Source organism: Cyrtonyx montezumae, unplaced genomic scaffold (assembly GCF_038088225.1).
Source record: "Cyrtonyx montezumae isolate F1298 unplaced genomic scaffold, pur_monq_1.0 scaffold_32, whole genome shotgun sequence".
In the NCBI taxonomy this organism is placed as follows: Eukaryota; Metazoa; Chordata; class Aves; order Galliformes; family Odontophoridae; genus Cyrtonyx; species Cyrtonyx montezumae.
This window is the reverse complement of record NW_027072037.1, coordinates 4220211-4233433: the sequence shown is the minus strand read 5'-3', so window position 1 is coordinate 4233433 and position 13223 is coordinate 4220211. Positions and strand designations below refer to the sequence as shown.

At 46.5% G+C, this 13223-nt stretch overlaps 1 protein-coding gene across 2 annotated transcripts in view; it reads left to right on the top strand.

The window, feature by feature from the left end:
• Positions 1-2384: 2384 nt before the first annotated feature.
• The window catches only part of PLCD1 (phospholipase C delta 1), a 50131-nt gene continuing 39292 nt past the window's right edge, over positions 2385-13223 (top strand). The window contains exon 1 of one of the 2 annotated variants that reach the window (XM_065744954.1): positions 2385-2770. In XM_065744954.1, the coding sequence (XP_065601026.1) occupies positions 2737-2770 (34 nt within the window). In that variant the 5' untranslated portion in view covers positions 2385-2736. Of the gene's footprint in view, positions 2771-11263; positions 11480-13223 lie in introns of those variants that run through there. The other variant, XM_065744953.1, reaches the window with a different exon arrangement.

The following is a 13223-nucleotide window of genomic DNA, read 5'->3' as shown; positions in this document are numbered from 1 at the left end:
GCAGAAGGAAAGTATGCAACCACAAAAAGATAATTACAGTCTCATTGTTTCACTGTAAAGGTTAATTTTTAAAGCAGATAAAGCAGAGAAGACAAACTGGCCGTGCCTTAACAGGAGCATTGAAATGGCACCTTACACATGCCATGATGGATCTGCTCAGAATAAATTGTGTTTATTTAACTTCAGCCCTTTGCAGCAGGATTGCGAATGGAGACAATGTGCACAGAGAAGTGATATTTAATTTTAGTAATACTGAACTCTGCCCTTCAAATCCTGGTTTGGTCTTAAAGATCAAGAGCCCTGGAACTGGTTGTGAGGTTGGAGGACGGTGCTTAGGAGGTGTATTCAGAATAGGAAAGAAACATTCAGAAATTCAGACAGCTTTTAAAAAACAAACCAAAAGATACGACCAGCCAGATGTAGCCTATCTTATCTATGCATTTTGTTACAAAGCAAATGTTTTCTTAGGGCTTCCAGATGAACACTGACATTTTGCATTTTGCCTCCAATATTAAACTTGCCTCTCAGCCATGATGCAGGTTTAACTGGGAAAAGGTCAATCCCCCATAACACCCTGAGCCTCCTGGATCAGATAGAACCCAACAGGGATGGTAAACAGCAAGTGCTGCGATGTAAAATGGGCATCAGGGACTTGAGTCTGATGGGAGTCTTATATTGCTCTTTTATTAGAATATTATTAGCAGGATTTCTGCAGCTTGCAGGAGCCCAGTAGCTCCTCATGTCAGTTTGGTTTCATTGCTATTCTACATGCATATTGGTTTCAGCAATGCAAAGGAAAAGGAAATGAAGCATGGCATGCATGAAGAAATGCAGCCATAAGGAATGCTGCCTTGTGGAACAAGGGTCTGATGAGACCTGTGCTCTATGATCTCAGCCTCAGCGCATTTGCTGCAGGGTTTCACTGGCTCTGATGATGAGTGTTGTACTTTCTGATGAATGCCAGGAATGCAAGGCTGTCTGCAAACGCCAGGCTTGCTCTGAGCACACGTAAAACATCAAATCTGCCAGGGAGTTAAGGGGGTGATACCTCAGCTTAGGGTGGCAGAAAGCTGCTACAGTGCTGCACTGTTCTGAAGTGATGCTATCCAGGCTGTGGTGTGGGATACAGAGAAGGGAAAAGGCTTTGCTGTAATACTCTTTCCCGTCACCACCTTCAAACTGCCCTTCTCTACCTCTCCTCCCTTCTAAAAACTATCATGCCCTCACCACCACTGCTTTACCGGAGTTTCCAGTCTGTCTGACTCATCTACAGGTCTCTCCTACAGTCCCTCCTGCACCTCTCCTCCCCATCAGCTGGAAGGGTGATGGGTTTCAGTGGTGTCCTCTGAAAATTCCCCTACTTCAGGGCTTTTAAAGCAAGATTTTTTTTTTTAAAGATTCCACAAGGAATTTTTTGGGAGCCTTCAGCTGCCTTCCAGCCAAAATGTTTGACCCTGTCCAAGCCAACATTTCCTTGTCCTTGTATTTGCAAAAGGGGAGTCCTTCCAAAAGTGTCTGAAGGGATGGTGGAGGCTGTAGTGTTGAGGAGTGGGCTTTTAAAAAGCACAAAGCAAAAGGTCAATATGTTCTCCACATGCTTGCTCTTGCACTCGTGCTAATACAGAGGAGTTCTGCTATATTAGGGCAGTTTGTGGGCTGCAAAACTGGGCTCTTGAAGGAGCAGCCTGACTCCTGGCAGGGAGGGACAAACAGTCCTAAAGGATTTGTTACCATGTGTGTCCCAGATCTGTCACACTCGGAGAGGGGCTCTTCCCTTCTGTCAGTAGAGCTGCCAGGCTCTCAGCTGCTGAGGAGCAAGGGGTTTGAAGCTTCTGACAGCTGCACCAATTGCATAGAGGTCACCTAAACAACCAGAAACAAAAATAAACAGTAACAAAACAATGATTGAAAACCTCCCTCTAGCATTCAAGTAGACGGAAGCTTTACTTTCCCACTGTGGATTCCATTTCTTCCTCCTTCTCTCTTTTCCTGCATTATCCTTTTACCCTTTAAAAACATCTAAATGAAGAGAGGGGGAAAGGGCAGAGGAAAGCAGCTCAGTAAAAGCCTGAAGGCAGCGAGGAGGTTTTTCTGCTTCTGCTTCGTGATCTCAAATGAGAAGGCTGTAAATTCTCTTTTGCTTTAAGCTCCTGCTCTGCGAGTCTTTGTGGTTACAGCTCTATGCTGGCAATTTCTGACCTGGTGTTTTGCTGTTGCTGCGTTTGTCGTGTCACGAAATAACCCCCCACCAGTGCACACAAGTCCTCTCAAACCCAGGCACTGCCTCCAGCTCTCGGCCCTTCCTTTGGGCTTTCAGACCGCGGAGTATTTTTGGGTGCTTGGCGTCTTTTGGATGGCATACAGGAAAGGAGCAGAGCGTGTTGGAGCCGACAGCAGAACAGAGGCACCCCTCGGAGCTGCAGAAGCAGGAACAGGAGGCTGGGCAGCGATGACGGCCAGATTTAATGGGGAGGAGCCAGGGCCAGCACGGCGCTGGGGCTCAGCGCTTGGCTTCAGTCGACGCATTGGGCGCGCGGATGCGAGAGAGAAATAAATGAGGAGTCGTAGCGAAGACATCTTTGCAGCCAAGGGGAAGGGAGCTGACGTTGGGGATCTCTGGAGCCAGGGGCAGAGGGAGCCTGCTGGGTCTGGCTTCCACCCGCAGCTCGCTAACATCTGGGCACAGCTGTTACACGGAGCCCTTTCTGCCGCTGCACGTCGCCTTCTTTGGCGGCCATGGAGTCGAATGGCATTTTCCTCGGTTGCAACAGTAAGTCAGTAGACGTGTCCTTGCATTTCAGCCCTCCAAGAGCTTTCTTTTCTCCTCCTCTCTCCTCCCTCCTCGTTTTGCCTCTGCAGCTCTCTCGTTTGGAAGTAGCACAGCGTTTAGTCAGTGTTACAGGAGAGAGATGACAGATTTTTTCTCTGTTAACAGGGTTAGCTGTGCTGGTAGGACAAGTCTTGGCTGGTAAATGTGTGTGAGTCCAGAAAAGTTGTACCAAATCTCCTCCTCCTTTTTTTTGTGAAGCAGAAAGTGGGATGGATGCTCTCTGGGTCAACTCCCTGGGCTCTGGGGAAGGCAGCAGAGCTGGGATAAATCCCCTCAGCTCTGAGCTTGTCCCCAAGGCTCTGCAAATGCTCAGTAAATTACAACATTTCTACAAAAAGAAGAAATCCTCTCTGCCCTGACTGCAAGTGAGATTTGAGAAGTCTCAATCAGTGCCAAAACTGGAAGCCTTGGTACACAGAATAATAGAACATCTCTTATTCCCTGGGCTGAATTTAATATATTGATTTGTTATACCTTCCTTGTGCTTTACTTATTCTGATGAGCAGCAACAGCTCATGACTGTGATAGCTGCAGCTTGAAATGGGAAAAATCTACAATGCTCATTTTTAGCTCATGAGATAGGTGTTTTTTTCTGCTGACTGCAACTATAAACAAAAATAGATTAACAGAGCGATCAGTGATTGACCATCATCAGTTAGCATTCCCAGGTAAAATAAGAGAAAACTCTCCCAGGCTCAAGAAATCTTCCCTCTGATTATCCCACATCCCAGAAATCAGACAGGAAGGTGAAACAGAGGTTAACGTTGAACTTTTTGTAGGTATCTCATTCATTATAGGACCACTGGGGAAAGAAAGCTAAGATACACATCTGGAACTATTAAAATCTTTCCTATTCTGGCCTGTGGGTCATTTCTCAGTGAATACAACTTGTTTTCTGGGGTTAGGGGCCAAGAAGAATTCAGTGCCTGATCCTCTATTTTCTTGTCTTGGGCAGAAAAGTACACATGTGGTGATAAGCCAAACTTTCAGAAATCTATTTACTGAAATTCCTTGACACGTATGTGCACAAGTGCCAGAGTCGCTCTGCAGGCCAGACTGCTTTAACAAGAAAAGTTGCTCACAGGTTGGTTTGCTAGCAGGATCAGATTTGTGCTACTCAGTTTGCTAGAAATGTTTCAGATGCTGTGACTTATACATGTTATCTATGGCCGTCTGCTGAAACTCCCATTTATTTCTGTCCAGCAGAGATACAACTGTATTTGCTGCATCAGAATTAACCATGGGAACATGGTTCTGTCTGAGTATAATATCTGGCAGCCAGAGCTGAGATATTTTCCAGTAGTGAAAGTGGGTATTACTGATGATGAGAGCTTCTGAAAAGTTTGTGGAGCGCTGCTTGTGCTGTGTTTGGATGGAGATCTGAGTCCTGGAATGGAAACTGAGTGTGCTCCCCTTGTCCATACTCCCAGCATAGAGCTTCTGTGATGTCTGTGCCTCTTATTTTGAATGTGTTTAATTCAGCTGTTCGGGCTTCTTGTTTTTTATTTCATTTCAATATTACATTTGTTATGCGATGGATCTCTGCTGGGCTCTGGGGGCTATTAATAACCTTTGTTTTGCCTCATGAACTTGGCATGTTTCTCAACTGGGAGTCCTTGTGCTCACACAGATTGTAGAATAGCTAATTTGTGCTGTCTTATTCTTATACACTGACTTCTTCATACGAGACACTGTGTACATTGTGTGGGAAATGGCAGAGCCCCATTACGGGAATGCCTCCTGCCACAGCCCAGGGTGAGAGTCAGCAGGGAAGGGTTTCTAAAATCCTACAGAACAGGCCATTTCCTTGTTTCGCCTGTCAGCTGGACTAACTTCTAGATGTAAGTTTCCAAATGAATCATCTCCACCTGCCCTTCTTAGATGGGAGTGCTGAGCCCTCCTCCTGGGCTTCAGTCTCTGTGGGTGGAGGTGGTGTGGCTTGAGATCAGCTGGGATGTGCTCTGAAGCAGCTGGTGGCTTTGATCTCCTTTCCTACAAAAACGATGTGCCCAGCACACCCGGTTTGGTGTGGGTTACACCAGTTGTGTCATTTAGGAGCTTCTCAAGCTGTAACTTTGCTAGTAGTGCAGGAGAATTTGTCATACCGGCACTGCTCGGTGCATGAAGCATGAAACTTTTCTCTTTTTGGACAAGTAAAGGATGACTTCTTTTAAAAATTATTATTCTCATACAAAATCTGCTAAATTTCCAGTGTGAGCAATGGTTTTCTTTTTTAGTAAAACTACTGCTTTGGGAGTAAGCCTCTTCACCCAGGTAACAGTGATAGGATGAGAGATAAAGGCCTTAAGTTGTGCCAGGAGAGGTTCAGGTTGGATATTAGGAACAAATTATTTTCAGAAAGAGAAGGGTGCTGGCACAGCTGCCCAGGGAGGTCGTGGGGTCTCAACGTCTGTTGAGGTGCTTAAGAACCATGGAGATGTGACACTGAGGGATGTGGTCAGTGGGTATAGGTTGGGGTTGGGCATCTTAGTGGTCTTTTCCAACCTTAATGATTCCGTGGTAGCTCACAATTGATTCTGAGACTATTGCTAGCATTTACAGCCTCAACAACAGGTCCAAAAGCAGATGAGTAGAGATTCTAAAGAGGAAATGGAAAGAGGAGGAAGAGGAAATGCAGTCATTTGGAACACTGCTGCAGGTAGTAGAGATAAAAGGAAGGGAAAAGCAAGAGAGGTGTGGGGAAGCGTTTGTGCAAGATCAGGAAACTTGGCCAACTGGATAGGCAGCTCTGAGAGCCAAAGGTGTTGATGATTTGGGAGCAAAGTATAGTTTCCCTCACAGGGAGATCAAAATATAGAAACAGGTTATATAGGGAAAGCTGCAGATACGTACTTGTTGATATGATCATTCAGGGTGAGATTCAGCAGGCTAAATGCAGGTGTCTGAGGAAAATTCAGGCTTATAGGGTGTAGGCAGGTCAGCCTTCTGTCCCTTTGCTCAGTCCACTGTTGATATTTCAATGCAGTGAGACAGACCTCTGCATTCCTCAAGTCCTTACCGTGGGTTTTAAGCAGGTAAAGAAGAATTTGCTACAGTTTCTTCTAAACTGAGATATTTCCAAACCTTAATAAGCCAATTTAGACAATGTGTGTGGCAAAATATGCACACTTCGGGCTGCCCCTCACTCGGGTGCCTTTTAAAGCCTTGTGTTGGCATACACACAGCAATTCTTGTTGTCTATTTCTAACCAAAGTTACAGAGTGTTTGAATTCCAAATAAATCATGAAGGGTGGGGGTAGAAAGATATTTTTCCCCCTTGTTTTGCATAACTCAGTGCTGCAATGTAATTATTGCACAAATTTTGCCCTGCTACAGAATAATCTGAGTGACCTGCATTTTGGCCATGGAGTATATTTCAGCTCCTGAAGAAACTGTTGAGAAAAGCTGTTAAGTGTCCTTAAAAGATGAAGCTCAGACACACCTACAATTGACTTTGGTTTCATGAAGAGAATATCTTCATCAGTGTGCACTGAGAAATTTGACTTAGGAATTACACGAGTAAGCTGTTGCTGCTGGTCCTATTGATCAAGTCATCATTCTTCTCTTTAATTACTTTCCTTCCACTCTCTTCACACAAACTACTGGAAAAGCTGTAATTTACTTCAAGACAGTGATGGTTTTAGTCCCTCTCTGTAGCCAGATCTGCTTGTGTGCCATCATAGAAGGACTACTAGAAGGACCAAACCTCTCATCACTAGACAAGAGGTAATGGCCTTAAACTTCACCAGGAGAGGTTCAGGTTGATAATCAGAGAGCTTCATGATGGAAGGTTGGGGAGTTGTGATTGTTTAGCTTGGAGAAGAGAAGGCAGAGGAGGCATCACTGCAGCCTTCCAGTACTTGAAAGAAGCTTACAAGCAGGAGGGATGCCAAATTGTTAATCAGGTAGATAGTGTTAGGACAAGGGGGGGGGGGGGGGAATGGATTTAAACTGAAAGAGAGGAGATTTAGGTTAGCTGCTAGAAAGAAATTCTTCACTTGGAGGATGGTGAGGCACTGGAACAGGTTGCCCACAGAAGTTGTGGATGCCCCATTCCTGAGGTTCAAGGCCAGGCTTGATGGGCAGTCTGATCTGGTGGCTGGCAACCCTGCCCCGTGGCAGATGGGTTGGAACTAGATGATCTTTGAGATCCCTTCCAATGCAAGCCATTCCATGATTTTATGATGCTGAGAAAAACTTCTGCTCAGAAAGACTGGTAAGGCACAGAATGGGCTGCCCAGGGAGGTGGTGGGGTCACCATCCCTGGAGGTGTTCAAGAACTGTGGAGATGTGGCACTGAGGGACGTGGTCAGTGGGCACGGTGGGGGTGGGTTGACAGTTGGACTTGGTGATCTCAGTGGTCTTTTCCAACCTTAATGATTCTATGAAAATTTTAGTCTGGTTTTGAGTTCCTGAGTGCGAAGAGTTTTAGTCAAGAGTTTTAATTGGATTTCATCAAAAGTGCAAGAAAAAAGCAACAGCTTCTGTTGGGTCACAGTCAGTACTGCATGAGGACCCAGACTCTCTTTGAATGACCCAGACTGGCAGGGAGACCCAAAGAAAAGGTGGCTTGGCTGTGAGGACTGAGTAGAGCAGGGCTGGAGAAGGGGGAATTGTCCTCTCAAAGGATACAGGAAGAAGTGGGCCTGATAAATATCGGGCAGGGTCTCAGCACTGATTCCAGTGCACCAGAAACCGGTATGTCATATGGATTCCTGATGCCAGTGGATGAAAGTTTTAAGCAACAATATGAAGGACAGATGCAGTATGATGCATGGGGACAATTCCTATATGAAGCTTTAGGATCACCGTGCTTCTGCTCAGCAGGACCTCTCAAGGATCCTTGGAAGAGAAGAGAAGTGGGCAAGAAAAGCCAGTGAAAGGAAGAGAAAGTGATTCTCTGATGATGCTGCCAGCTTCATGAAGAAGCCCATTCTCAGTGTGACCACAAGGTGGAACTTGGTACATACCACATGCACGAAGATGCATCCACTGATACGGAGCAGCAGTTTGGCCAGAAATGCCCCGATGCTTCTGGTCCCAGTACCCTCTCCCTGGCCCCACACCTCCAGAGGGAGTGAAAAGGGGACAGCTGGTGTAGAGGAGCCATTGGCTGAAGCAGTCCTCAGCCTTTATTCACCATAAACTTCAGCTTCTGAGGCTCCATCACAATTAACAAGCGATGGCAAGCTGATGTGTAACTACAGACCAACTGAACCGTGACTTTTCCAAATTCTCATTGATTCTGAGTTCACTTGGGATGCTCTCCCTCTTGGTGAGGGTTAAGAAAATGCAGAGACAATGATATTTCAGTTGTGCTATTACTCTCTGAAATGTAATTCTGATGAATTATATTCGCTATGTGGGTGAGCCTGGGAGGGAAGCTGAAATTACAGTTAGCATCATGTAATATAGACCTCATTTCTTCTTGGTAACATATACAGAGCAGGGCACAACCTTTGACCTCATTAGTGAGAAAATCTGCCCATAAAATGAGATGTGTATGTGTTATGTAGCTGCCAGAGGCATTACTAGTCATAGCAGCATAACATACCTCATGTGCATGATGTAATGGGGAAGTGTGAGGTCATCACCAGCATGTGTATTTTCATTCCAGTCTCAAATTACCACAAGCCTGGGCACATCAGCAGCTGAATTCTGTCATGCCTTTTGTGTCAGTGTGGTATAAAGAGACATCAGTATTAGGGCCGTGCCACTTCTAGTGCTGCCCAAGGATAGCAGTGGTTGGTGATCAGCTCCATCCCCCAAACCACCTGTTTTTTCCCCTGGTGAAGCAGTAATGGAGCTTCCTTAGCATCTTTGTATAGGGATGTGATGAAGATTAATTCGTTTTGGAGAACTGCCTGAAGAGCAGCTTCAGAATTAACAGTTCTCACATACAGCTTGTTTCCTACCAGACCCTCCAGCCTTTCTATCACAAGTGCCTTTTTTCTGTATAGCAAAGCACTTTGCTGTCTTTGGGACCATGTTCTGACATTCTCATTCACATTGATTTCCACTTGCTCTGTGAGCAATCCAGCTGGAATCGATAGGATGATTAGCAAAACCTCAATCCTGGGTATGGGGACATGAATAACTTCACTCATGTGACAAGTGCCATTGATTTCAGTGGGATTGGTCATGTGGGTGAAATTGCAGGCTGAGCGTTCGCAGGCTTCATACCCAGTCAGGTGTTACCTGCAATGAATAAGGGTCAGAGAATTTATCCTGAAACCATTTGCAGGATCATTTCCTCCAGTGCTAGAATGTGACACGGCTCTGTGTAACATCCATAAGCAATGCTCTGTATCCTACAGTGCCTCTCATCCCTCACAGCTCATCTGTGAGATTTGACAGTGTCTTTAGATGACCTCAGGACCACAATCCATCTGGTTCTGTTGTTTCCTAAAGCACAGTACTTCTGGCCCAGTGTTGTCATTTTTATTATAAAGTCCTCATGCCAGCAGAACTTATCCAATGCTGTTCTGAACGCAGTGAGTGCTGATCCTCTGCTTGCTCATGTGCACACTTCAGGGATAAATACAATAAAACGTTCACAGCCTGAGAGGCTCTGAGCAATGCTGTTGCTGGCACTATTTATTAAGAATTAATGAGAAGATGAAGTGGAGGGGCTCAGTGTGCTCCCAGATTGGCCCCTATGGGACACTGGCTGCTGCTGGACCAGAGAGCAGTTGCACAGAAGCAAAGTGTTTTGCCAAGGCAAGTACAGGAGATGACTGTAATTAGATCAGTCCTCCCCAGCATAATGTGAAATACGGGAAGTGCTCAGGGACTGCTAGTTAATAAATATCATCTAGCCATTACATCATGGTGCCATCCTCCTTGCCAAGGGCAAAGCTCCTTGGGGAGCACTTCTGATTGCAGCTCCAACATCCAGCCCGTGTGGAGAGGGCTCACGAGGCTGATGGTGTCTCCTCAGACAGCCTAGCTAACACATTCAGCATCATCCCATCCATAAAACACTCTTCTTTGCTTTCTCTGACTGGTAGTTCAATGTGTATATAGGGTGCTACTGGTACTGTTGCTCAAGGCCATGCAGTGGCTCTGCCTTGATCCCTATGACTTTCTTACAAACCATCTGGTGACAGTTAATGATTCTGATGATGTTCTTGTGTTGGTGACGTCACCCAGCCATCCGTGTTGGATTGAATGTTGGTAGGGCTTGCTTCAGAATGCACCAAAAGGAGGGTGTCATGGTGACTGGGGTGCCAGACACCTGAAATGAGAATCTGTTTCTAAAACCCAATGCAGACTGAATTGAATATGATGAGGGCTGATGGTGGAGGGACTTGGATCTCCAGCAGAGTCATGGTTTGCTGTTGAGTTTCTTGGGCAAATGCTGGTTCTGCAGTAAGGAGCATTCACTGCAGCTTGGCTCCATCTCCCTGCAATAATATCTTCAGGGCAGCAGCACTGCAAAGGCAATGACAAAAAGCCTGACAAGGTCTGCAAATTCACCCAGGATAGGAAAGCTTAGTAAGTACAGCTCTGCATTTCACTGCAGGAGGAGTCATGCTTAGGGAGGAGATGGATTTTAGTCCCAACCATTTCTGGGGCAAGGGGCAATGGACATGAGGGCCAGTAAAGGAAATTCTACTGGTCATAAGGAAAAAAATTATTCACTATGAGAACATCTAAGCTCTTGAACAAGGCTGTAGTTTGGCTGTGTAGCCTCCATCCTTAGAAATACCCAAAACTCACCTGGGCAAGGCACGAGCAACCTGATCAGTGTTGGATGGTGATCCCACTTTGTGTGGACGGTTCAACTGGAAATCTCACAGAGGTCCATTCCAGCCTAAATTATTCAGTGATTCTGTGTAATCAGTGACTTGTTAAACCTCTGCTGGGGGCTCATCCTGTACCTGTAAATAGGAATTACAAGAGTAACCCCACAGCTATGCTGAAAAGCAGGGTAAGTGAGTCACCCAAGTCACGCAGGTAGTCGGGGGCACAGAGGAAATTCTCCAAAGCCTTAGGAAAATGCTCTTCTCTAAGTGGAAAAATCGTTACAACACTTTCCAAGCAGCTTTTGGGCTACGTCTGCCCTGGCTAAAGGTGTTTCCAGTTTCCTTTTCCCTATATGTCCACGGCAACAGCACAGAGAGCTCTGCACAGAGGGGAAGGGTGGAGCCAGGCACTGGTGGGCAGGCTGAGCCGACCTGATCTTTGCACTCATTTGGAGCCCCAAGCAATATCTGAGCCCCCTGCAAGCGATGCGCAAAATCCCAGCGGCAGAATGAATGCAGGAAAACTTGCTCCTCCTGGAGCAGCTGCCGGCAGACGCATGGGTGTCATTTCGCATCCAACACACGCGGCCGATGAGCAAGCGGGAGGAGACTTCCCACAGTCCCACCTCCCAGCCGGACTCTGCCCTTCTCTGAGTCCCGCTGCCTCCTCTCCCTTCTTGGAGCTTTGCTTGACGGCGCGCACGCCTCGGGCTCCTGGATGAGCAGGGATCCCTTCGGGGCCAGCGGGGCCCCTCGTCCTTCCCAGCGCTCGGTGCCTCCTTCCGAGCCCTACGCTGGACCATGCAGTGCATCCGAAGGCAGCCCAAGCGCAGCGTGTCCCAGGAAAACATCCTGCGGGAGCAGAGCCGCAGAGTGGCCGCGTTGAATGGCATCAGGCTGGGTAAGGGACACGTTGGCCAGACCCTCGGCACATCCACACGCTGGCAGCCTCCTCGTTTCTGCCTCTTTTCCCTGCGCAGAGGCAATGCTCCACCCTAAAGGCAATTCCAAGGTTATTTTTATACTCCCGAGGTTGTTTTTTTTTTCTTCCCTTTCTTTTGCCTGTAACCACCCTGCAGATGTACAAACCGCTTTGAGGCATCAAAGAAAGTGGGAGCTCTGTGGCAAAGGGTGGGTTCGTACCTTTCTTGCTGGGCTTTGAGCTGTTGCTGGCGTGAGGATGGTGGTGGCCCCTTTCCTGCCCAATTGTAGAGCTTTTCAGTGGTGTGGTGCCACTCAGAGGTTTGCATTCACCAGATGAAAAGAGACAGGAAACCCAGGGTGTTTCATAACTTCTGTGCCTATGAAATCATGGCTGGTTCCTGCTTTCTGGAGGGACAGCCCGTGTTGATACAAGTCGTTGATTTACGTGGCTGCAGAGAGAGCAGGTGGAAATGGGAAACAGCCATTTTCCCACTGGAATTGTTTGGATCTAATCAACCAGGTGGGAGAGAGGAGCAGGAGGAGGAAGCTTGCTTGATAGCAGTTGTAATTAATGTTGTCGGATCAGCAGGTTTGTGAGTGCAGCACTACAGACTGTCACTGTCACCTGTAAACATCATCCTATCGATCTCCTTAGTGAAGCTGGAGTCATGCTGCTGCTGTGACAGCTGCTGGGTTGTTGTGTTCCCTGCTTGCTGGATACCTGAGATCCTTAATACAATAATGTTTTTGGTCTCTTGGTGTCTAAACCTTTGTAGTGCAGGACATCAACTTCATGCTTGCTCCAGTGCTGTGCGTACTCGAGGCTCCTCAAATGCAGTTTTCCCTCTAATCTGTACTGTACACTAAGTATATTCTGTCTATAAAGTATGTGATGGGTATTTTTGAGGACTGGGGCCTGAAACACATATTGCAGTTGTCTGTGGCAGGTGTGTATCTGGTATTTTACAAAGGGCTCTGAGCAGGATCCAGCCCTGCCACATATTTCAGGCAGGATTTGGACATTGATTTCAGCGTGATGATTGTTTTTCTCATGTCCTGCATTGTTATATAATAGCAAACCAATATCCCTGTCCTGCTGCATGGTGTTTTTGGAAGCTTTAAATGACATGTGTGTATGACAACTCTGGTTCCTTTCATACAGAAGTTTCCATTGCTGTGAGACAGAGTTCTGCACAGCAAACCTCATCAGCTCCCTAAGGATATTTGGCAGAAATCCCCAGGGGCTGTTCGGGCATAAGAACTGAACTGAAGGAAAGCTCTGCTGGGAAAAGATTTTATTTTAATTTTTATTATTTTGTGAAAAGCAGTTTAAATGAACTATGGAGAGTAATGTCTCACTGACACATCAGGGTGCGTTTGTGGTCCTGTATCAGCAGATCAGAGCATACTGTACTCCACCTCTGATCTAACAGAACATTGTTATCTGCTTCGTAGGTTGAAATGAAGAAGCTCAGTGTCTTGCCTGAGGCCATTTAAAGAATCTGTGCCAGTGCTTAGTATCAGGCATAGGAGATGGAGGCCCTCCCCTGACCTGCTTTCCAGGCCAGTTTGTCTGTCTCAGGTGCTATTTGACAGATCCAGAGCCATCCTGAGGCAAGCTGTGCTCACTTAGTTGAGTTGACTTGGTTGGACAGTGGGCCCACCATTGGGTGGTTCTGTCCATCCATTGGCAGATGTCATCTGTGAGTGACTGCTTTATA